Source organism: Cydia pomonella, chromosome 18, assembly GCF_033807575.1.
Source record: "Cydia pomonella isolate Wapato2018A chromosome 18, ilCydPomo1, whole genome shotgun sequence".
NCBI classification, from domain to species: Eukaryota; Metazoa; Arthropoda; class Insecta; order Lepidoptera; family Tortricidae; genus Cydia; species Cydia pomonella.
In genome coordinates, this window is record NC_084720.1 from 15,483,958 (window position 1) to 15,509,653 (window position 25,696).

Consider the following 25,696-nt stretch of genomic DNA (forward strand, 5'->3'; position numbering starts at 1 on the left):
GTTCCGAGCCCTGAATTTATTAAGCAGCCAAGACTTAACCAGATGACCATAATAACTTCTTACTAACTGCCTCAATTAAACAGTAGACTTATAGTAGTATAAAATTAACTCTATATTCAACTCCTACGCTTAGTCTGGTTATAATATTAGCTGAAAATCGTTGAGCATTATACTTTTTGTTTGCCGCGATATCTACTATCGAGTAGCAGTACTGAGAGTTCCGCTACTTGACGCTAGATGTGGACTACGAAAATAATAGTATTTTTGGTAACAGTGAGCACTCTTGGTCTTCTTAATTCTCACGACTACTTTCGCATGAAATTAATAATTACAGATATAATACTGATGACATCACTTGAAGCCAGTTAATCATTCGTTTTTGCGGTAGCGGTAATTTAAATACTTGTTTTTAATATAAATAAATAAATAAAAGTGCCAGAGTGCCGGCAGTACTTGAGCCCAGCGGTCTAGCCAGGGACGATGGCAAGTGACCCGACGGAATGACACTGGTGCCTTGGAGCATGGGTCGGCCGCTAGTTTGGGACGCTACATGCGTTGATACCCTGGCACCGTCCCATGTCCCGAGCACCAAAGTTACCGCTGGCGCTGCGGCATCCTCGGCCGAAAGCCTCAAGCGCCACAAATATGCAGCACTAGGAAGCAGCTACATGTTTGCGTCGTTTGGCGATGAAACCATAGGGCCATGGGGGCCAAGTGCGCGTCGGCTTTTTAAAGATTTGTCGGCGCGCCTAATAGAGTCCTCGGGCGACCAGAGGGCTGGCCACTATTTCGCACAGCGTATAAGTATCGCACCTTGCCCATTGACGGCGATTTGGGTCAATTTTTTTATCTTTAGTTTGTTGTTAGTAAGTTTTATTATGTATGTTTATTTCTTTGTTTTTGGATATTAAAAGTACCTTAATAAAATTAAAATCATTGGAAGATGTATTTGTAGTGCATCATTGGAAGATGTATGGATGGAATTGACTTTGTACCCGACTTAATAAATATATCTAGTAGCGTCTATATATCTGTTTTCTTTACTTTTCATCACACTTAATCGAAAAAGATCTTATTTCATGCAAGTGTACTGGAATGCCTATATTATCCCCCCAGGAGTTATGGTTCACGACACTGTAGGTAATTCTTGTACATTGTGGAACAAATGTTTGTCAAACTTCGACTTTAAAATCTTAAAATGTCGTTCGAAATAACCTTTCTCGTAATCCTTTGGCGCGCGTAAACATTTCAACAAGATAAGTTGGTAAGCCCAGTCTAGGATTAGCTCCGGGCAAGCTAGTACAGTCAGCTGAAACTATTGAAAAGATAGGGTTGCCGGAAGCCATTGAATTGAATGTGAGAGGATTAAAGACAATATTCTCGATATGATAAAGTATAGGTAAAGAACTATTAACAAGCTAGGTCTACCTTATGCCATAGATAAGATATAGTACATTACGATACAAGTGCGAAAAATAGGAAATTCGAAACGAGTGGCGATAAATTAAAACACGACCGAAGGGAGTGTTTTAAATCGACACGAGTTGCGAATTACCTATTCGCACATGTATCGTACAACGTTTTACAGTACATATGGCCCTTTAAATGTTCGACACAGTAACGTAATATGCTACTTCTCGCACTAGTGCTATAAAGTAGCCCCATATGTACTGTAAAGTATATGTAAGTATATGTACTGATATCAGATTTTATCCCGAAACCGAAGGTTTGACTTTGCTCTAGTTTCGGCCGAAATAGAGCATTAGACCGAAACATGTTTTTTTAATTCCGGAGGAACCTGCCGAAATAGGAACCGAAGTTTCGGCTAGAAACTACTGAAAATAAAGCTTCGGTGCGGTCGAACCAGGCCGAACTGAACTTTCGACCGAAACATGATTTTTATGCCGAATCGAATCCAAGAATTCAGTCGGACACTAGATCTTTGGGAGGCCTGCGCGGAACCGAAGCCAACATGTAGTGGTCCTTTTGACACTTTGGGGTACACCGAGCGGATGCTGCCCTTGCCCGTGTCATGGACTCACGCTGAGGCAGCACCCGCCAGGGTGTAAGGACTATTGAGAGTTGATGGAATCTTAAATGAACTAGATAATTGGGTGAAAGCTATAGACTATAATTACTGGACTATGGGAAGTATGGGATAAAAAAACCGGACACCTGTCTAATAAAACGGTATGCAATTTTATTTCCGGCAGACGGTGACTCACCCTCACAAGATGGGCTGGGATGGCTCTGGGAGGGGTGTCGAGAGATGAGCGTTGCTTTCTACCCAGATGCTGTTAACAGCCACTGTGCCAACTCGCGTCTTATGCATATTTCACTTCCACCCCTGGAGCTTATAGGTCTAACGACTCTGCTCTGAACGACCGGCTAAGGCAAGAAGAGAGAATCTTGAGCACCCACCTTCCTTGCGGGTAACAGAACTCCCCAGGAGCATTACACACAGCCAGGTTACGTGGTGTCGCTATTCCACAACAACTCTCCACAAGCTGCCCTGCGTTATTATTATTATTATTAATGTTGTCAGACCAAGATACGTTGGGAGCTATCAATCGCTGGTTGGGAACCGATTTTAATCAGTAGGAATAAAAAAAAAAACAAATAGGTATAATTTAAACTTAAAAGCTAAGCGTATACATCTGTTAGAACGCCCACTTTCTAAGCATGGAGTATTTTAACCTGAGTACCTGAACAACAAACTTTTAATTCACTTTATTATTTATCTCATTCCAAAACAAAAGCCTGATGGCTCAAAGAAAGTTCAATTAGTGATATTCACTTATCGCCTTGTACAATAAATTTTGATAAAGAAACTCACATACATAGATAGGTACAAATATAAACATAAACGCTGAAAACTATACACTTCTTTTTTGGGCAGTTATGTAAAAATTAAGATAAAATGGCTACCATAGCGCCATCTATGGAGTAATATAGGCATTTACTGGACATGAAGTACGAACAAATTAACAGTTCACATTAGTACCACTAGATGACATCGTAATCAAAACTTAGACTGCGCCATCTAGTAGGCCTTGCCATAACTATTAGGAGTACTGCAAAACGAAATGTATACAAAGTGAGTCGCTCGCTCGTTCACAGCGATTCCGCGAGTTAGGGTTGTACTCTATATTTAATTGCGCCATCTAGTGGATTTTACATTAACTTTTAAGAGTGGTCTTGGACGTAAATTAGTTCAGTATTTTGTCAACAGATGGATTTTTTAAAGATATTTTCCTCTGAATTATTTTTTTCCCGCGTACATTTTTTAATGCACTTTCAGCACTTTTATAGGGTTTTTCGCATAAACAGTAAAAATAATTTTATAATTAATATCAAGATATTAATATCTGTTATATATTGCAGGTACACTTTAAAATCGAACTAATTTTACATTTGAATTGAACAGCCCCGGCACCCCCACAATAGACTTCGGAAAATTTTCCATTGTAAGTATTTAGAAACTAATTTGGGGCCAGGGGGGCCACTCGCTTATTCGCCACTCCACTCCTTTATTGCCCGAGACCTCCAGACCTCTAAATCCGGCATTGTGCCAAGTGCTACGTCACGTGGAGCTAATAGGGATATGTAAGCGTTTGTGCAAAGTAAGCATGGTCAGTCTACCTTCCGACGGTTTTTCACGGTTCTAGGGGTCCTACCCAAGTTCCTACCGTAAGACCAATTATAAATGTGTGATAGGTACCTACCTACATAGGTCACTAGGAAAGTTTTGCAAGAGACAAATATCGAGGGCTTCATGCTAAAGGGGCGTATAAGCAAGAACCCTACTTTTCAGGAGAGACAAAAAACTGATTAACTTTTGTTACAATGTACCGATTGTTCTACAATTTTGCATAGAGTATTTAAATTACTGTCTGTTTCATGTGTCATGCCTAGTTTCGTTCTAAGTATTCTAAAAAGCAGTAATTATGTAGTTACGCCTCTTTACCACGACAGTAATTTCCGACATATAGGTTGAAATTTTTTGAAAAATACTTGAGATTTATGGTCGTATAATTCAATTTTTTTTTCTATTCGATAATTTAATCATGAAAGGTGGAAATACTGTTAATAATGCGAAATACTTTAATTTTACAGTAATTTAGTCATCATTGTGTAGTTTCTTCTATTTTTTCTGATTTTTATACGCCCGTCTGGGCTGACGAATCTATCGTGTAAGTATCCTTTATTTGTGGCCGTATAATAGGGCGCCAAATTATATGTTGACTAAATATTCATAAATTCATCTAGATTTTACCATTAAAATGATTCCTGATGGTTTTGATAGTGTCACAACTGTCCACGAGATTAAGCAATGTCGACTCGAGCTGGTTACCGATTGGGTAAGTAACTATTTTGAATTGCCACTTTGAGCATATCAGTGTTTCAATAGCCTCCGTGGTCTAATGGTTAGAGCGGTTGTCTCTCGATTCGGAGGTTCCGGGTTCGAATCCCGGTGGGGACACTGTCAAGCAAAAGTCGCTTTGTGACTTTGTGAGACTATTCCCGGTTTGGCTAGGACATTGCAGGCTGAATCACCTGATTGTCCGAAAAGTAAGATGATTCTGTGCTTCGGAAGGCACGGTGTAAAGTCGTTGGTCCCGGCTGCTATCTATCCGGTGGTGCTCGTCATGAGAGCCATGTCAGAGGCCTTTGGCGACTCAATAACTCTAACACCAGGGTTTTTAAGGTATATCAATCTTACAACCCACACGATAAGAAGAAGTGTTTCAAAAGACAATCACGCCGCTTATTCTGATTTTTGCCTATAATAGCAGTCGTTTAGCACTTCGCTAGGAGCTAGAGTTAAGACGTGTGGGCTTACTTAAGAAAACTGACTTAACTGAATTCCAATAAGATCATTTTTACTATTTGTGATAGTAGGTAAATGGTAGTCGCTCAAAAGTCGAGTAGTACAAAACGATTTAATAGAAAAGAATAAAATTGAAATTGGTAGTAAAGGATGCATGGAAATTGCTAAGACAACACAATGACAGCTTTACTAAAAAGCAGTCAAGAAACAATCAAACGATTAAATTTAGAGTGCATTAACTAAAACAAAAGGTTAAAGTAAAAACGTATCAAAACTTGTATTCAGACAATAAACATTACTCCTTCTTTAATGGTACCACTGGTAACAAAATTATAACTATCTTAAACAATAAAATATTAATCAAAACTTCTAAACAAATAAATAAGACATTTATCACACATCATTTATCGTCATTTCATAAAAAGAAACAATATTAAATCTTCTGTACTAATAAACCTAAAAGTAGTTTAGCTAACAACTTAACTCATTTACGTCTCCATCAAATTATAACAGAGGAATGTTACACTTAAGAATTACTACCACCCCGACGGAGGACGAGTGGCTACAGACATATGAGGTAATCAGCCCGCAGCGCACGCAATGGACCTTAAACAGCTTTGACTCCTTCAAATCTCTAGGAATGGATAGGATCTTCTCTGTGCTTCTTAAATGGGGCGGGAAGCATCTCACTCTGAAGCTGACCATCGTTCTGCGCGCCTGTCTGGCTCACCGGTACGTGCCGAAGCAATGGAGGGAGGTCAAGGTTATCTTCATACGGAAACCAGGTAAAAACGACTACTCGGACCCCAAATCCTTCAGGCCCATCAGCCTGACCTCTTTCATGTTGAAAGCATTAGAGAGGTTGTGTGACAGGTACCTTAGAGAGAGGGTGCAAATTCATGTGCCCTTGCATCCAAACCAATATGCCTACAGCCCTGGCAAATCTACAGAATGGGCACTTCACGCAGTAGTAAGTAAAATTGAGGTGGCGGTCAAAAACAGATCCATGTGCTTAGGAACCTTCATAGATATAGAAAGGGCTTTCGACAGGACCAGGTTCAGTAGCATTACAGCAGCACTGGTAAGACATGGCGCGAATGCAGTTATGACAGAATGGATAAACAACATGTTGAGCCAACGAACCATCAAACTCGAGACGGGCGAAACACAGCAGGCATTCATGGCAAAAGGATGCCCCCAAGGAGGAGTCCTATGGCCACTACTATGGAACCTTGTGGTGAATGACCTGATCACCACACTAAACAATAATCACTATTACACAATCGGCTATGCTGACGACATAGTGATACTGACGAGCGGCAATCATGCAGGTACAGTATGCGATGTTACCCGCTCTGCACTAGCCATCGTGGAATGCTGGTGTTTTAACAACGAACTCTCAGACAATCCCAACAAAACTGAGCTGGTTATGTTCACCAACAAACACTTCCGCCTGTTCGACACTGAACTCCAACTATCTGCGGAAGTAAAGTATTTAGGGGTAATACTTGACAGCAAATTAAATTAGAGCAATCACCTAAACGGCAAAATTGACAAAGCCACAGTCGTAATCTGGCAATGTCGTAGGATAGTGGGTAGAACCTGGGGGCTAACCCCAAAGATAACTCTATGGCTTTACCAGGCAGCCATGCGACCAATAATAAGCTACAGTGCGATAGTTTGGTGGCCACGCACCACACTATCCGTAGTTGAAGCTGAACTACAACGAATCCAGAGGTTGGCCTGTATGGCGACCACGGGCTGCATGAGGACAATACCAACCGCGGCCCTGGAAGCCTTACTGAGCCTGCCGCCGCTGCACCTCTTTATACAACAGGGAGCGCTAGCTACGGCGGTACGTCTCAAAAAATCTAATCTCTGGAGACCACCTAGGGTACCACACACCGAGATCCTCTACGAGGCGATAGGTAAGGAACCGCTAATAGAAGCGGTGACTGACAGGATACCCAGACAATTCGTCTTCGACAAGAAATTAAGATATAGTTACACGAAAAACCTCGTGAACGACTCAACCCATGAGAGCTGAGAATCTTCACGGATGGATCAAAGACAAGGTCAGGCACTGGCGCTGGAGTATTCTCAGAGGACCTAAACATACATATCTCAACACCACTAGGACTTGACTAGGTGCCCACAACACAGTCTTCCAGGCAGAATTGGCATCATAATGGCAGCACACGCAATCGCCTCAAGGAAAGTATTGGACTACTCCATCCGCATACTCTCTGATAGTTGGTCAGTACTACAAGCTCTGCAAAGTTATACTTTGACCTCAGGGCTAATCTACAAATGCCACAAAGCTCTGTCAGAGGTAAGCACCACCACCGTCTTAACTCTGCAGTGGATCAAGGGACACAGCAACTCGCGAGGGAACGATAAGGCCGACATATTGGCGAGAGGATGTTCGGAACTGAGGGTGGCAGGACCGGAGCCAATTATCTGCCTTATGCCTGGCTCCGGAACATGCTGCGACACAACACCAAGGTAAAACACCAACCGTACTGGTCTAACCTAGGCACGTGCAGGCAGGCGAAGGAAGCCCTCCCGACAATCGACCCCGGTTTGTCGAGGAGGCTGAGACAGCTGAAGAGGCCACAGGTCCGGTTTTTGACTGGGGCCATAACCGGCCACGCCCCACTAAACAAACACCTACTAACACTACGTGTTACAGATAGCCCCCTCTGCAGAGAGTACTTGGAGGCAGAGGAGACAGCCGCCTACGTCATTCTTGAATGCCCACAGGGCAGAGCCATCAGCATCAGAGCGCTCCACTTTATTGTTATTATTCGCACGAGATGCACACCATACTGTAACGCACTAGACACTGACTGAGAGACAGGAGGCCCTAGTGCGCTTACCCGCTTGACAGAAAGGGATAGCAATATGCGGCATAATTACGCTGTCTCCGCGCCCCTTTGGCCCGGCATTATTTGAAGGCCAACGTAATTTTTGTACGGTCGTATGTTCATACGCCTCTTTGCCGCGACGCACTTTGAGGATAGTTGGTAAAAGTTTATGGTCGTATGTATGTACGCCTATATAGCGTGACACTATTTGGTGGTTCGCACTGTCACATGAGAGAAGTATGTACGTACGCCTTTATACTCCGATGAATATCGGGGACTGAATTAAAATATCACTTATACGCCTTCAGTACGGCTTTTTGGAACGACATAAAATTATGACTGTCTGTTATACGCCAAATGATTTTTTAATTATTTACTTAACTAATTGTTATGATAAAATTATGAAAAAAATTGTGCTTACGTATTGTTACAAGACGAATACGATGCCGTTAAAAACGAAAAATGGCATTTTTGCGTATACGCCCCTTTGGCCTGAAGCCCTCGATATGAAACTGGTCTATCACATATATTTTATAAAACTATATTTCCATAGACAAAGTTTGTCCGGAAAACATTTACTTTATTTTTAAATTTACTTATTAAAAAATAGATTTTAACTTTGAAACCGTCGGCGTGGGCTAAGGACGATTTACGCATATTTTATACAACATTTTAATTCCATACAAAGTTATAAGTAAATTCAAAAGTAAAGTAAATCTTTTCCGGCCAATCATTGTCTATGGAAATATAGTTTTAAAAAGTATATGTGATAGGCCACCTCTTCGTTTCATATTTGTCTATTGCAAAACTTATCTAGTGACCTATGTATTTGAAGTTTGAACCATTTTCGATTAAAGGTTTCAATTAGTGAATCTATTTTGTACGTGTCATGATATATACCTATGATAGGAATTTGAAGTAATCTATCGCACATCCACGATTGCTAAATGGGTACAAGATTGTACGGACTCATCGGTATTTTGACATCAAACGTTTCGACTCCAATGAGTCTGCTCTTTCTACTGAATGAGAAGATCGGAGGCGACCAAAGACCCATTTAATACATTTTTTACTGCATTTTTTCAGAAAAAAGTTAAAGGAATGCCGACCGTGGTAATAATAGTAATCGGTAGCTATTGATGACACCTGCGCGATCTATTGTTATTAAACGAAGTATAGGTACAATTTCGAACCCTTTTCCCTGGAGATAGGGGATCAAACTTATGGATTATTTTAGATAAGCACAAAACGTATGAATGGGATGGGATAGCCGTGGAATCACAGCTTAAATGTTTGTAACGAATCAATCAGGTAATGGTTAGTATTAGAACTACTTTTTATTCACTAAGTAGACGTTTAGTGTCTAAATTAATTTGAACCCGTCACGCCGCCGCCGCACCGCTGCCGATGTTGCCGCCGTTCGTATATTCCCACGTATTATTATTGTTATAAGGCCAGGCCTTAGCCAAGAATGACAATATTTGATTTATATAAACAATGGAATCTTAAATAATGTTTGGAAATAGTCCCCTGATTTTCCGTTGCATCTGTCACCCTGATGTAATGAGTGAAATGTCTACCTCTGTGTGTGACGCCTCTGGAGTTGCAAGCGTCTGTGCCGTCTGTAGACTACGGTCGACGCTTAAAATCAAGTAGGCGTATGCTTGTTGTCCGAAGTGGTATAAAATGCTTATATTACTACTTTCGGTTTGCTCGGTCAAAACGTCTTCATGTTTTAATTATACCGTGGTCATGATTATTAATCACCGCACTTTAATTTTGTAAATAATAATATGAAAAAAATTATATCATTTCTCTCACCCAATGCCACTACTCCACTTGAATGTAGTGAACTTCGTAAACGCGCCGTCTGTCCGATCGCGCTGACACCGCAGTCTGCGCGCGCACGCGTTTCGTGTTTGACGTGTGTGCTGTCAAAAGTTCAAAACGCTCGCGACACGCGTACCGATTTCGTAACGTTCTGTGCTAGTGAATTTTAATATTTACCTTTATTTATTAATTAAAACAGACTTGTAATGGATATAAACGATCGAAAAGTAAATTCGCGTACGCATTCGATCACAATGAATCGTGATTCCAAGTTTATTTTGCGAAAAATCATAATGGATTTTGCGATTCTGTTTTGCAGTAAGTTTTTGCTTTATTATTCTTTTTTTAATGCAGTCGCATTATTAAGATTGAACTGGAATAGTAAAGATATTGTGTGAAAGATCAATACAGGATTACTTTGCAATATTGTATTGCAGTTATTATTTTATGTGCCCTTGTTATTTGACTAACATATTGCAGCTAAACACTTCATGTTCATCTTTCAAATTGAATTTTACTTTTTATTATCGGTAAAGTTTATAAATTTAATATTTCAGTTTACAATGTATAATATTGCAAGTTTATCAGAGTAACACATTTGTCATTAATAAAATATCACAACACAACTGTCATTAATTTGAAATAAATGTCTATTAATTAATTGACTCCGTTATCAGACTACTTAATTGAATTTGTACAATATAGTTGTACTCACTATAAATACCTTACCTTTACCCTAAAATAACAAGCAAACAAACTAAAAACTTCTAAATAAAAAATAAATTGCATAATTTTATGTTGTTTTTGGGTAATTATAAGCCTTAGTAAACATTAGTTTAGTTACAAACACTCAGTTATCACATTAGCGTACATTTGTGCACACATTGCACACAGCACAGAGGGTCTTGTGTTCAGTGCAGCGGGATGACCCTGTCCTGTTGCTTTCTGAGAAACTTATCCCAATGCCATCACATGTTAATCATTGCTATAAATAAGTGCAGTTTCCCTATCAAACAAATCTTAAATACAGGTGACTTTTATTGTATCCTAGGTATTTTTTATATTGAAACTTATAACAGAGAAATAAGTAAGCTTAGAGTGTTCACTCTATATGGCTACCTTTTCTTATTATTGATATTTTTTGGGAGCTATAAATTATCAAGGTCAAATCTTCCTACAAATAAGTTTTAGCAATGCTCGCTTACATGTTATTTTAGACTCTAATCTAAGCCAATATTTTCGTAGAATTTAGGTATTTGAGGCTGTAAAATACTTTTCATTGACCCGAATTTAAGTAATATAAAATTTGATTGTATACTGATTTCCTTGATTATCTCAGCTTTGCTATCCAGGTTGTCTGGAAGAGATATCTCATACTTTTCGAGATATCAATATTTAGACCCGTGTTTCAGGTGTGCAAAAAGATCTAGTAATAGGAATTTATAAAATATTCTGTGGTGTTTTCTATTATTGATTGGGTGTAGATTTAATTAGTCGAATTCTACTATAAAACAGATATTTGTTATTGGTATGCATAAAAAATATTTTAGTGAAACAATTTTGGAGGGAGTCCGGGATATGTGCCTACAATCACTGGCAAGTTGTAATATCTGTGTGTTAATCGCCCAATCGCTGCAATACCTATTTAATTTTGATTCGAAAATTAACACCTATATATCCACCCATTGCTGAGTAAAGGATCCGTCATTCTAACATCACGTTACATTTCCCTATCCTGCGTCAATCTTATCCTGGTTTTACCGGCCGACTGTGAATGTTAGATATCATTCATTATATTATATGTCTTTCTCATCATGGAACAATGGTGTTCCGGACCTTTGGGAGACGTGCGTGGAGCCGATGCCTTTTGACACTTTAATGAAATGTAAGGGGTACACTGAGCGGATGCTGTCCTTGCCCGTGTCATGGGACGCACGCAGAGACAGCTCCCGCCAGGGTGTAAGGACTATTGAGTTGATGGAATCTGAAATTAACTGGGTTGTATGGGTGAAAGCGATGGACTAGGTACTGGGCTATAGGATAAAAAACTGGACGCCTGCCTAATAAAACGGTATGCAATTGTATTTCCGGCAGACGGTGACTCGCCCTCACAAGAGGGGTCCCCACAATAAGCGACATCTAGGATAGCTCAAGGGCAACACCGGTGTGAGCGGCTCAGGGGAGTCAGGGGTGTTTAGAGGTGTACGCCGCTTTCTACCCAGTGGCTGTTAATAGCCACTGTGCGAACTCGCGTCTTATGCATCTTTCACTTCCACTCCTGGAGCTTATAGTTCTAACGACTCCACTCTGGCCAGCCGTCTAAGGCAAGCCAGAGGCAGAGAATCCTGTAATGCGGGTAACAGAACTCCCCAGGAGCACTCGGGTACGTGGGGTCGCTACACCCCAACAGCTCGCCACACGCTACCCTGCGTCATTATATTATATTAGTAGCTGCTCGGTAACTATACGTAAACATATCTGGTAGGCAGAACAATGAAGAACGCGAGGGGGTTTTTGTTATACACTGACGAGCAATTGACCCTAGCCTCAGCAGACCAGAAGTAACGTCAAGAGGAAAGGGGGTGACTTTACGTGAACCCTTTTCTATACAAACGTATATATGTAGTTCCCGTAGTTCTCAGCTATGAGGACTCCCTCTGAGGATCTTTGCTATAAAAATAGTAAAAATAAAACAAAGTGTAGGTACGTTTCATTTTTACGATTTTTAAATTATTATAAAATTAGAAGCATTAAAAAAAATATGGAATTGTTTTTCGCTCCTAACTGTAAGTTAATAAGAAAAAAATCGATAAAAGTCAAACATATGGCTATAGCTATTGTTAATATACAATAAAATACGAAAAAATATTTGGAAATGTCAATATGAGGAAAATGGGGACTAAGTTTGTATAGAGAAGTTTGTATCTTTTGAATCTGCTGAAAGAACTTCCACAAAAGCGGGGACTGGGCATAGCTAGTTTAAATAAAAACATCACATAAAATATCTAAAATTATGTGTAAATATTTGTGTGCTCCTTTGCTGACTGTATCTACCTACAAACTTACATACCAATAATAGTATTATGTCTAAAAATAACATACAAGTGACAGCCATATTCAAATGCCATTTTGGGCAAGTCATACCTTTTGTATTGCGGTTTTGTGTAATAATTATGACATCAACGCCTAACCTGACACTAAAGTGAAATTCTGATATTATTGACTTGTGAGATGTCCCAAGTTCTTGCCTTAGGAACCTATATTTACCTATTGAATGTGTACGCGGCAGGCGCCCTGCGAAGCTACTGCTAGCATCAAATGGCGCATTCCACAGGCTGCCTCGCACCTACGGACGCTTTTTATTTCCTGTGTTGCGACTTTTTTTCGGCATTTAAAGCAGGCAATTATTTTTCTGTGCATATTTTTGACCATAAGCCACAGAAAAGGAAACTCTTGAAAATCTTCAGAAATTTCGCGTTTGTACGAGACAATGGTAGACAATTTCATGGAATGCTCCAAATTTAGAAGATAGTTTACTGCGATCTTGCCTCGAATAATGCAAGGGCGATAGAGATGGATACAGAGTTTTTTTCGATTTCGGTTTACACATGTCAAATAGCCCAAGATTCCTACGAAAACGATCTATTTCCATGTTCCCACCCCACGTCCATACATTCTGCACATAGGTAGACAATATTCTCAGTTTCATAAATGCGACCATACTTATTTTGCACTTTTAACAACGCCGTCTTTTATATTTTGAGGGTACTGTAGGTAGGTAGGGTACCCAAAAGTGCAAAAAAGTGTGAGAACTAAAAGTACTTTAAACTAACACGTTAATAATTTGAATGTAGTAGGCAACCGGCCGATATTTTCGTATAGGTACGCGTAATTTTGGCGAATTGCCAATTAAAATAGTAGAAATGGGCTTTATTTATATTTTACATTTCCCACGTTTTTGGCGCACATCTATACACTATCTGAAAAACCCTCTAAAAAAACAGTTTGTTTACAACATGTCAAATCTATCGTCAACCGGCGCTTGAAAGTCAAATTCAAGACAGTTGGTGTCAGAACCTGACAGGCCTCAAATTGAATGAATTGCGGCGATCGATAGATAGGACATATCGTAAACAATAGTCTGCCTACTGTAAATAATGGTGTTGACAGCACATGATAAATTAAAGTCTAATCCTAGTTCAGTGTCGTACCAACGTGGAAGAGTGATACAGAGATGACTACGATACGCTACGGAGCGTTAACGATTTGCACGTCGGCTACGCGGCCTGCGGCTGTAGCGCGGTCGCATTTTTATCACTTCTCACTATGCCTGTCACTTTCGCACTTACATACTTATTAGAAAGTGACAGGCATAGTGACACGTGATAAAAATGCTACTGTGCTACTACCGCTGGTCGCTAGTGTCGCTACTCGCTACACGATAACTCGAACACTATCACTAAATTAGTTAAGTAGTTTTCAATCATTAAAGTCGCTTTCTTCTTCTTCCTGGCGTTGTCCCGGCATTTTGCCACGGCTCATGGGAGCATGGGGTCCGCTTGACAACTAACGCAAGATTTGGCGTAGGCACTAGTATTTACGAAAGCGACTGCCATCTGACCTTCCAACCCAGAGGGTAAACTAGGCCTGGTTGGGATTAGTCCGCTTTCCTCACGATGTTTTCCTTCACCGAAAAGCGACTGGTAAATATCAAATGATATTTCGTACATAAGTTCCGAAAAACTCATCAGTACGAACCGGATTTGCACCCGCGACCTCTGGATTGCAAGTCGCACGCTCTTACCGCTAGGCCATCAGCGCTTTTCATTCATTGAAGTCTCCTAACTCACCTAAGAAAAGTCTAGGTATCTACATGTAGATTGTCCTCCTTGTTACTTTCGATGACGGCGACCCTAAATAAACATTATAGACATTGACTATCGTGAGCCCTAATATGGCTGGCTAGCCCGAACTTGCCTAAATACACTATAAAGTTAGCCTGCCGCGTTGAACGTGTACACGTACGAGGGCTCAGCAACCTTACAACGACTTGCTTAGCAGTCTCAAACTGAATATTCGCCATGATTCAAAAATTCAAAGAATTTATATGCATAGAACGCCGGTATGAGAACGTGTTACAAAATAAAAGAAATCCGTGGTTTCAGTCTGCATGCAGGCGTGCATTCGTGCAAATATTGTAAAAACAGGCAATATTTCGAAGAGTGTAACCTGCGTAACTTACTTTCTTTACATCTCGCTCGCACTCATTTGAGAGTACGAGCGAGATGCATAGAAAGTAAGTTACGTAAACGCTAGCGAATATGTCGAGTATGAGGCGGTTATCTTCGAATTTTGTGACGCTGTTATGAATGGTAGAACACCATGATGACTTGATTTACATCATGATTAGGCTTGTATGCAGATTATAGGTAGATACTGGTGTTACAATCTGAACGGATTTAATCTTAGGTATATTTATTTTTGATCTCCTTTTCCTGTGAATATGCCAAACGGTAATTTAAAGTAATTTTTTATGAAATTACTGATCACTTCAATGGTTAAGCGCCGTTAAGGTGCCTAATTTGTCGGGACTTACAATTGTGTACTTACGTAAGTAGATAAAAAAGTGTAAAATCCTATAGATAACCACCCATGATCCCTCAAAGAAAACATTACACAATACGAAACTATAAATTCACGTTATCAGTAAAAAGCTTACAATACGGGCTCTGTCGTACAATGTTTGCGTAGGCGTGTGGCGCCTAGGATTTGAAGAAAAAAAACTTTGGTTGCAGTTATACACGAGGAAACCGAGAGATATTAACCACGCACTTCTGAGGCCAAAAGAAGGAAACAATATTATACGAGTTTTAAGTAAATCTCGCCAAAAAAAATTTTGTTATTTTTTACAAGTTTTTTAATGTAACTACATTACATAGAAAGTAGTACATAAAAAGTTGATTTTATGGTATAACTGGCACTAAAAATGAATTATTACGATTTTTTTTCTTATACCTAGTTGTTGGAAAGGTTAAATACTTGTCACTTTTTGATATTTATCAATAAGAAAATTTAGACTACGCCCCATAATGGCATCATATCCATCAAAAAGCATTTTTCACTAAGTTACAATAAGATGTTTTTTTTTTAAATGGTGTTAACCCTGAAACTAGGCAGAAAAGTTTATATGACATTTTAGTCTCTAAATGTGATCAGGAATACACTGTTAAAATCTTTCGGTTTCCTCATGTTACACCGTGTAGTCATAAATATACACTCGGGAAGAAGATAAAACATGGGTACATGATCATTGAGTGTAATCATGATCAATGAAAATAGGTACAGTTCATGTATAACTTCCCGCACATGAGAGAATAACTTGCACTTAGATATATGTAACCAATTTTTAAGTCACATACGTATACTTATCTTGCCTATATAATTTGATATAGTCCTCTGATTATTTTTTATTATTCCGAAAAGGTAAGCATTTGACCACAATCTCACCTGATGGAAAGTGCCGATGTAGTCTAGGATGGAACATGCTTACCTAAAAGATGTCTATTCACTCTCGATTTAAAAAGGTCCAAGTTATAGTGGACTGGGAATAGATTTGCAGGAAGTGAATTCCACTCCTTAGCCGTACGCATGATAAAGCTGGATGCGTAGCGTTTAGTGCGAATCAGTGGTAAAGTAACGACGTAAGGGTGAAACGCAAGTCCGCGTCTAGTCCCACGGTGGCAGAACGGAGATGGGGGGATAAGATTATGTAATCCCATCGCACACTCCCCGAAATGTATCCTGTAGAATACCGATAAACAGGCTACCTTTCTACGGTGTTCTAGGCTCTGCAGTCTAGCCTCTACCAATCTCGCATCCCCAATAAGCTTCCTAGCGCGTTTGTCTATAGAATCTAGGGTGGCTAGCTGATACTTGGCGGATCCATCCCAAAGGTGACTGCAATACTCCATACACGACCGGACTTGAGCTATGTAAAGCTGAAGAAGCTGCTCCGGTGTGAAGTACTGCTTGACCTTAGAAAGGACGCCTAATCGTCTAGCTGCAGATTTAGCCAGAGATTCAATATGCGCCCCGAAGCTCAGGTTAGATGAGATACTTGTGCCAAGTAGCTGGAGATGGTTGGATATCGGTAAGGATACATCCCGGAAAGTCGGAGTCAGGTCGAAAGGACTCCGTTTCGCAGAGAACAGACACGCCTGTGTTTTGGTAGCGTTGAATTTGACCAGGTTTGCGTGGCCCCAATCGGATACTACCTTAAGTGTCAAATTCAGACGGTCTACCATAGCCTGTCGATTAGATTGGACTTCCTCTTTTTTGGCCCGAGCATTGGAGAGATATCTGTCCACGACAGTGCTGTCATCTTCAATTGTAGTATTAATGTAACTGCTATTTTTTACTAGGTATTAGGTAACTCATGAAGGCCTAAGGACCTATTAAGTAAGGATTCTCTCTGCCTCAAATATGTCAGAACGTTGTCGGAAGACGTCATGTTTTTGACGCACGAATGAGAAAATACCTTACGTTGCCCTAAGCCAAAACCTGACCGACTTAATCCCTTCATTCACAAAACTTGTATGTGGTTGTTCCATGTTCTCTTTATATAAATTATAAAAAAATGTCTCACGGCTCATATAAGCTGAATTTATATAAAAAAGGTTTAAATCTTGAAGCATGGGCTTTAAGCTCTTGTGGAATAATAAGCAGGTAGGCCCATAGCTGACAAGCCTCATCAGCTTAAGTCCGATCTTGTCATTCAAAACGAGCATATCATTGTGATATAAGACGTTAAATTAACAATATATATCGTCACATTGACTAAACTGTGTAAGAGGCCGTAGCACCCGTAGTTAGCACTTGCAAACTAGCCATCAGAGTTACATTACAGCAGCCAAGGTGCTCAAAAATATCTGAACACGTCTTGATAACAGAGGGTTTGTTCAGATATTTGTGAACACCTTGGCCGTTCCGATATATCTCATGGCATCTGTACCTAGTGCTACTTGTGTTGCAATCATCATTGGCCTTTAAGTCTATTAAATACTATAGAAACAGGTAGGGCGACAACGTACTTGTGTTTGCCGCATAGGAATCAAAAAATGCCAGTTTTGCCATTTGTAAATTGTTGTCAGTCACTCATTGTGCGGGGTGTGAGTGACGGACACCTGCGGATTCACGGCCATATTGCAAGAAAAGACGGTGGCACCCTCGAAAACCTTCTAGTTACCGGCAAAGTAGATCGGAAAAGGCCTGGAAGCGGAGGCAATCAATTACGATGCTCTGACCAGATCCGCACCGCTCTTGACTCCACAGTTCACATCGCTCTCCACACCGCCAGAAACAGAAACAGGTGGAGGAAGATCATAAGAGAGAAAGTGAAACAAAAGGGAGGTCACGACCCTCAATGTTGGGGAATAGTGCAAGGAAGAGGAGAACTCCAGGTTAAGCTGGTTAAGTAGTAAATCGTCACCTAGCGGAGCTCTACCTACGTCAACACTATTAACTGACATTTGTACACCTTATTGCAAACATATAAGGTCCACCGATGCTCAAATAGTGTTGTTGGTAGTACAAAAAGCCGCAACCTGTATGATTAACCACTTTATCTCTGTCATCATCATTACGCTTATGATGGCGTTAATGATAGAACGGCTTCGTAATGCTTGTGATTTCTACTAACAGCAACACTCTTAATTGAATATTTTTGGACCTTATTACCTTCACAATAAGGTTTGTCAATTGTCAGTGAACAGCGTGGGCGATATGGTACAACACAGAATGGCAATGTACTTAGATTATTAAGACATCTTATTAAAACAAGTTCTAAACTATTTTACTCATGTTACGTCTTGCACAGACTAGCCCTTCAACCTTTAAGAATGTCACTCGTAATAAGTGAACTATTATGTTTGACATTTAGATTCGTACCAGTTAAAATAAGTAAGATCAACATGAAGACCGTGTATAAGGGCATACCGTGTACAAGCTATTTCTTTGCTTTTAACGAAAGGTGCTTGCGTTTGTTTTGTACAGTGAGCTGAGAATTTGCATGGAGAAATTATGAATGAATTCATTGATAAAGTCGCTATGGACTTTTACGGCTGATGGTACACATACTTCACTTACAGAAGGTCGGTAGACTAGAAGTAGTGAAGCTCTTCCTCTGACTGTGTCTGAGCGACGTACCAAATAACGAGTTTTTGTCTTATGACGGTTTTCATATGAACCTTAGGTAGGCAGTGGTGGCGCATCAGACATATTCATATGGAAGCCGGAGCTAATTTAATTTTCCTTTTCTTCATAAACCGCTGCAAACGTAGGTACTCAACGGGCTGAAACATAATCAAGATGGTGAATCAAGTTCTATGAATGCTACACCAATGATATGTACACTAGATACACACTCATAGAGGCCAGGATGTTCAGAATTCAGACCTTACTAGGAAGAAGAATAAATCTAACTTAAATTTACTAAACCACGTCCATCCATCAATTTTTTCTTAGCCTGCTATAGTAGCCGCTGATTGAGCCTTGATCTCCACAACACCCGTTGTTGTACTTTTCCGTACAGTTGCTGAGGAAAGTGTCCAAGTCATCCTGCCATCTCCATCTGAGCCTGCCATATCTTGCGGGATCCACGAAATCTAAAAAAAATCGAAACGTCCATTTGAATCATAATTTTTGATAGCTCCCGGACCCACGCTGTCCTATAAACTCCCGCGCAGGATGCGCGCGCAGAGTGGCAGGTAATTGCGCCGCTGTCAAAACATCCGACCTGTCAGATTAGCCGTATCCGCTAAGGAGACCTTTCGCAGCCGATCTTTTTGGACTGGATGTTTTTTAAGCCTTTTAAAAATGTATGGTAAAAAGATAACGGAATGGAATGGAATGGAATATTAATTTAATATTTTCTTTTATAAGGGTTTTTCACCAGAGATGTGCGAGGATGCGGAGCGAGGGATGTGTTTGTTAAAGACCAATAGAATCACTTCATCTACCTATCCTCGGTCAGTGTAGAGTGATTCTATAAGTAGGTATCTCTTCTCAGATATATTATATTCTCAGATAGCTTAACAAAAAAAAATAGGGCGTTTTCAGACTAGCGTATTTTTCTGCGCGTAACCGTCGATGCGGCGTTACGAGCTAACACGCTCGTATGCGTAATACGTGTCGTATAAAACCGCGCAGCGACGCGGCGCGGTGTGGCGCGGCGCGGCGGCCCATCGGCATTCGCGTTCACAACGCGATCGTCCACGTAGGACACTTCCATAGGTATCAAAGGATTGAATTCACCCGCGCCGTGCCGCGCCGCTTCGCGTTCGTGAGTTATTCGCTCACGTAAGCCGATGCGTTAGTCTAAAAACGCTAGTCTGTAACCGCCCTAAGATATTGTCGAACGAGTAAAGCGAGAAGAAGAAGAGTACACTAAGGGATTTAATTTTTATATGTTCGAAAAGTTTGTTCATTCTCTTTCAGTATTGTTGATCCGAATTTGGCAAGAACGTAGTTCAGATAATAGTAGTTTATGTGACTGCTACATAATGAAAGGCATTAAAACACAAGTGTGGGTTTAAGAAACGAACGAAGTGAGTTTCTTAAAAGGACCACACTAGTGTTTTAATGCCTAATTATGTAAAGTTATATACATTATTTTATATACACACATATTATAAACTTTACAGTACATATGGTGCTACTTTAGCGCACTAGTGCGAAAATTAGCATATTACGTTACTGTGTCGAACATTTAAAGGGCTATATGTACTGTAAAACGTTGTACGATACACGTGCGAATAGGTAATTCGCAACTCGTGTCGATTTAAAACACTCCCTTCGGTCGTGTTTTAATTTATCGCCACTCGTTTCGAATTTCCTATTTTTCGCACTTGTATCGTAATGTACTATTCTATGATATATTCATTAACCCAAATCACAGCCAACATTGGGGTTGGGGCATCGTTTTTATTTTGGCGGATATGTGGCGGCCTCGCCGAAATATCTTTATCGCTAATTTTAAACGAAACTTTGCTATAGTTACTTTAAAAACAAAAAAAAACAAACTCATTTTATAATTAAAACTAATTAAAAGATAAACTGTACGTCAAATGGCACTAAATTAAAACTTTTTTTCACGCATGTCACGCATTCGTAGTTTTTTTTTAATTCAGAGACAAACTAGAGTCGCTGGTCTATTTCAGTATCGTTCGATACAAACTAACATGCGCGATTTGCCAAAATTGTATGCAATTTACATTTTATGTCGAACAAAAAGGCTTCTCGACTGATATTAAAATTAGAGGTCGAATCGAATTACTTTTTTTCAGAGATGTTCAAAATTTGAATGTCATAACCAAATCGATATTGATTAAAGGAGCAATTACAGCATTTTCACAGATAAGAAATTTGTTGTAACCAAACAGTTTATCTTAATGTTGGCCGTTAATTACGTATTTTTAAGGCATCATAGAAGGTTTATGATATGTGTATAGATAAACACATTTTTCAAGTTCAAATGTGAGAAGGAATTTAACTGCCTGGAATTACATAACACCAGAACATTAATATTGATTACTTACGTTATCGTTTATCGTTATTATTACTAATTAGTTTTATGACTAATTCGTTTTTCCAAATATCATTAACAGAAATTAAAATATTTTTTTTCTATTACGCCATATTATTTTTTGTCCCAGTTACTAGGGTTTTAAGGTAGAAATACTAGTGCTCGACGCTGCACTAGTACTCGACATGGGCACTTTATGTCAAAGTGACAAGGATTAAGTTCGAATACAAAAAAATCTTCGCTGTTCAAATTTAACCTATATTTCTATGACATAAAGTGCCCATGTCGGATGTCGGTGACTAGTGCAGTGTCGAGCACTAGTACTTTTACCTTACTAGTCTTTAATTAAGTAATCGTGATTAATTTAGGTATGTAATAGAGTTTTGCACTGTTGCCATAAACATAAACGACTATATAAACATTATTTTCGCTCCAAATGTGACCTTGCAATATTGGTAAATATTGTCTTCTCTATACCATAAATACTTTCTGGCCATTTGGCCATAGAACTCATGTCGGCATACATTAAAGAGTAATTACCGCCATTCCCACATGACTTAGCTTTGATAATATTTGTATGCACTATCACTATCACGCATCCTGTATTCTAAAGTTTTTTCCGATCATTAAAAAAAGACTGTACTAAGAAAGTTCCCGTTCCGTCTACTTTCTTCATAAGGTCGACAGAATTAATGAAAACTTAGGATAGTTTCTTTAATGGAAGGAAAAACTTAGTTCCTTAGAGGCTTAGATATAATATGTAACATACAAACTATAAAAATAAACAGACAAACATAATATAAGTAGCGTCCTAGATAACATTCGTCAGCGGAAAAGGATGGTCGCAATACTAAAATACTACGATAAAAGGCCTAGAATAGCTGTTCCTCTACAATGTCATAACCTCATTACTACGGGTACATATATACCTTCTACCGTCGATCCTTATTACATTGATCTAGTAAATTACAAAGTATATTACTATAAAGGCCGGGGAATAAGGAACTGCCGGCCGAGTGCGGCATGTCGTCCGAGCACAACAAGGTCGTTTGGTTACAAGAATGGTAATTCCTATTCCAACCGTGATATGTGCAGTGTATAGTGTTTTTTTTAATGTGTGGAAAACTATAAAGACAGGGGTAAAATAATTACTAAATTGTTACAAAAATATTTAAAACACTTGAATATATCTAGTATATGCATTAAAATGTGCCTAATACTTTGCTAGTTTCTATTAGAAAACTATAACATCACAATCATTCCATTGTTACAAATGATAGTAGTGATAGTTTACTTTAAATTGGCATATAGATCAACGTACCAACCACAATAGGTGTAACAATTTAAAAAATATTTTAATTTCAAATTAATTTTATGGAGTAAAGTAGGCACAATTTAGGTACTAGATACTGGACTAGATGTAAATTGTTGACAGGTGACAAAATAATGTTTTTAAAATCAAGTGATTAGACACACAAAGATAGCGCTAATTGCACACTTAAGGTTGAAATGAAAGTGACCACAATCTGATGACTCTAATGACTGCACTTGTTAATGTTTTATTAATGACTCGATCGATACTGAGATAACATACTCGTATTGTAAAAAAAAGACAGAAATAATCCAATTAAGTAATTACTTAGCTAGTATATTGTGAATGAAGGTACACCTTTTGATCAAGAGCTCAATTACATTACGTTACATTAGTTACATTGCGGACTATTGAGGTCATATCCAATTCAGCCCACCGATCTAATACCGCAATGTAATGAAACTCGCATGCGAATTCTCGCACCGTCTAAATGAGTCCTACTGATGCAGAGTTGCAGTAGTGGGCAATGGGTCTCAATCTCTTTGATGAAATGTGTGACGGATTGAAAGTTCTAATCACAACGCGATGTCAACATAATTTATTAACAAGAAAATTCACAGAGATGTCACCCGTTTCTCGTTGCCGCTGCTGCAAAGATGCAACTAGGGTTTGCACGATTGATCTGAAATGTATGGGGAGATCCGTGGATCCGGATCCAGATCCGGATTATTTCATACATTCTGGATCCGGATTGTAAACCCTAGCTGCAACGACGACTGCAGTAGCAGCGCTGCTGTAGTCGCGCTCCGAATATTACCATTCCGGGAGATATTTCATCACTTTAGAAGAAATCAAAACATTTTGCCTTTGTTTTTACTGTTCCTGACTGTACGAAGAAACTGCAGTTATGATTGCAAGCTGCTTTCAGGTCAAAAACAATAGCTTATAATAATATTATTGCTACTGTTTCAATTCTTTCCGTGACTATAAATCTAGATCGATTGAAACAATAAAACACCATACGATCGATAAGAAAGTCGTGAACCAATTTATAAGCTACGTAGGCCGTTATCAAATATATCAAAGCGGCCAAGGGGCTCAAAAATATCTGAACATGCACTATCGTTTTGACAATAGAGGTGTGTTTTCAAGAAATTGGTGAGCACCTTTGCCGCTCCGATATATCTGATCGCGATCAGATATAGCAGCTGCTGTAAATACTCGGTTATAGGTAAACTCGGGCCCAACCCATGTGCCTAACCCATAGTTTATGAGCTACACTGCTCTATTTATTTCTCCAGAGACTTGAGATAAATATATTTAGCAATATTAACTTCATTTTTAACTACTGCTAGCCTATGATGGACGCGGTAATCAGTGTAAAACTTCTGTCATAATTTCCGTCAATCACGTAACTGTGATTGACAATCGCCTCAATCGGTGTCGCCTCAAACGTGAAATTGACAGTCGCGATTAATCGTCTTGGAGTTGCTTTACATTTCTCATACATACTCAACAGCATCTAATTATGAACCATACACGTCCCACGTCCTACAGGAACAAAACACCAACATGAATGCTCATTCATTAAACCGGCCCCATACATCATAACAGACGGCATGGCAAATTTAAGGACTCTTTACATGCCATCTCTAATTCTACACTCTTATTACAAAGGACTAAAGTTCATTTTGGAAAGGTATTATCAGAGATCTGATCTCCAATACCTGTCAGGGGTTGAGATAGTGAGATAGCCAGCGTGGGTGTAGCATTAAGAAGTTATAAATCTTCGGAGGCTTTAATTATTATTTCTTATCAGATATCTGTGAGATTTTTATTTCATTAGCAGATAAGGATTGTTTATTGGTTTGGAAATGAATTTACTTTTATAGTGTTTCCTGTGTCATCGTGGTTCAGGTTTTATTAGTATAGTTTACAAGGGTGTCATATACGATATGTATCTTTATTTTTTTCGAATAATGTACAGTCACGGACTTTAATTGTTGAGCCATTTAGGGTTCAAGCTAATTTGGTTGTCAATACTAACGGTATGAAATGTCCAATGTAAAGTAACTGTCCCTGCGACTTCAAAACAGTCATTTTTTTTACAAAATTTGACGCTTGGGAGAATATTTTAAGACCTGTCATTGAAATACAAAATGTGTCGGAAAGATAATAAAAAAAAATCAAAGGACGTCTCGCAATATAGACTTTCCAGCGACGGTCAACAATACATTATGTTTGAAACTACTGTCAAAGGAGGCGGAAAAATTAACCTCCGATTTTTTGCGTAACTTACCGACCGAGACATACCTACCATACAGAAGTAGTGCATTATTGTTTCCCATCGTATTTTCTCGGAAACTAGTCATGCTATTTCAGTCAATCTCAGTACTTTTTGTACCGAAACGTCCGAGACTGACTGAAATAGCAAGACACGTTCGTAAGTTTCCGTGAAAGTACGATGGAAAATAATTGTGCGCTACATCTGTGCCTAATTTATTACTTAACTGGTTATTATAATATAAAATTATTTTTGTCTTCAAAACCGCTTACTTTAACAGTCATTTCGTGAATATAGGTTATTTGCATGAATTATTGCTGGCCCTTCTGAGTTACAATACGTTGTCTATAAAGTATTGTGTCATCTAATACCCAATTAACATTATATCATGAAACTAAACATGATGTTTCCGTCACATCTCACATTTTAAAGGAAATGCGATCTACCCTATCCTAGTCTAACAAACTATACCTCTCAAATTCATCCCACACTGCAATTAGGCCTCGCGGATGCAATTCCCGCTTCCTCCCTATATAGACCAATTTACTCGCGAATTGTGGCGAAAAGTGCTAACAATTGACGATCTGACTATAATCATAGGCGATGATAGTCTAGTCATTTCCGCGATACATTATCACACTTAAACCTTATTGCCTGCTGTTAAAGTCTAATATTGAATGACGTGATTACTGATACGTCGTTTGTGGAGGTTATCATAATGCACCATGAAGCTTGCTGGTAGCGGTTTTTAACCGAGTTTAAGGGGCATTAAAGGATTCGCTAATTTTCTTATAGCCTTCGTAAGTGAGGATGGGAGTTTTTGCTTGCGTTGCGGGCAATTGTTGAAGCGTGAAATCATGACTGCCGTTTAAGCTTTTTTTTCAATGCTGATTTGTAATATCTAGGATGGTTTTTAACTGTTTTCTTTATTCCATATATTATAGTATAGTCCTTATACTAATACATTATAGCTTTTCACGAGAATTGGTTG

The 25,696-nt window shown here is 39.2% G+C and overlaps 1 protein-coding gene across 1 annotated transcript in view; it reads left to right on the forward strand.

Annotated features, from left to right (window-relative positions):
* The first annotated feature begins 9,607 nt into the window (after positions 1-9,607).
* LOC133527560 (putative phosphatidate phosphatase) overlaps positions 9,608-25,696 on the forward strand; it is a 101,521-nt gene continuing 85,432 nt past the window's right edge. Inside the window, exon 1 of the mRNA XM_061864616.1 lies at positions 9,608-9,846. Coding sequence (XP_061720600.1) covers positions 9,735-9,846 — 112 coding nt within the window. The 5' untranslated portion in view covers positions 9,608-9,734. The remainder of the gene's footprint in view (positions 9,847-25,696) is intronic.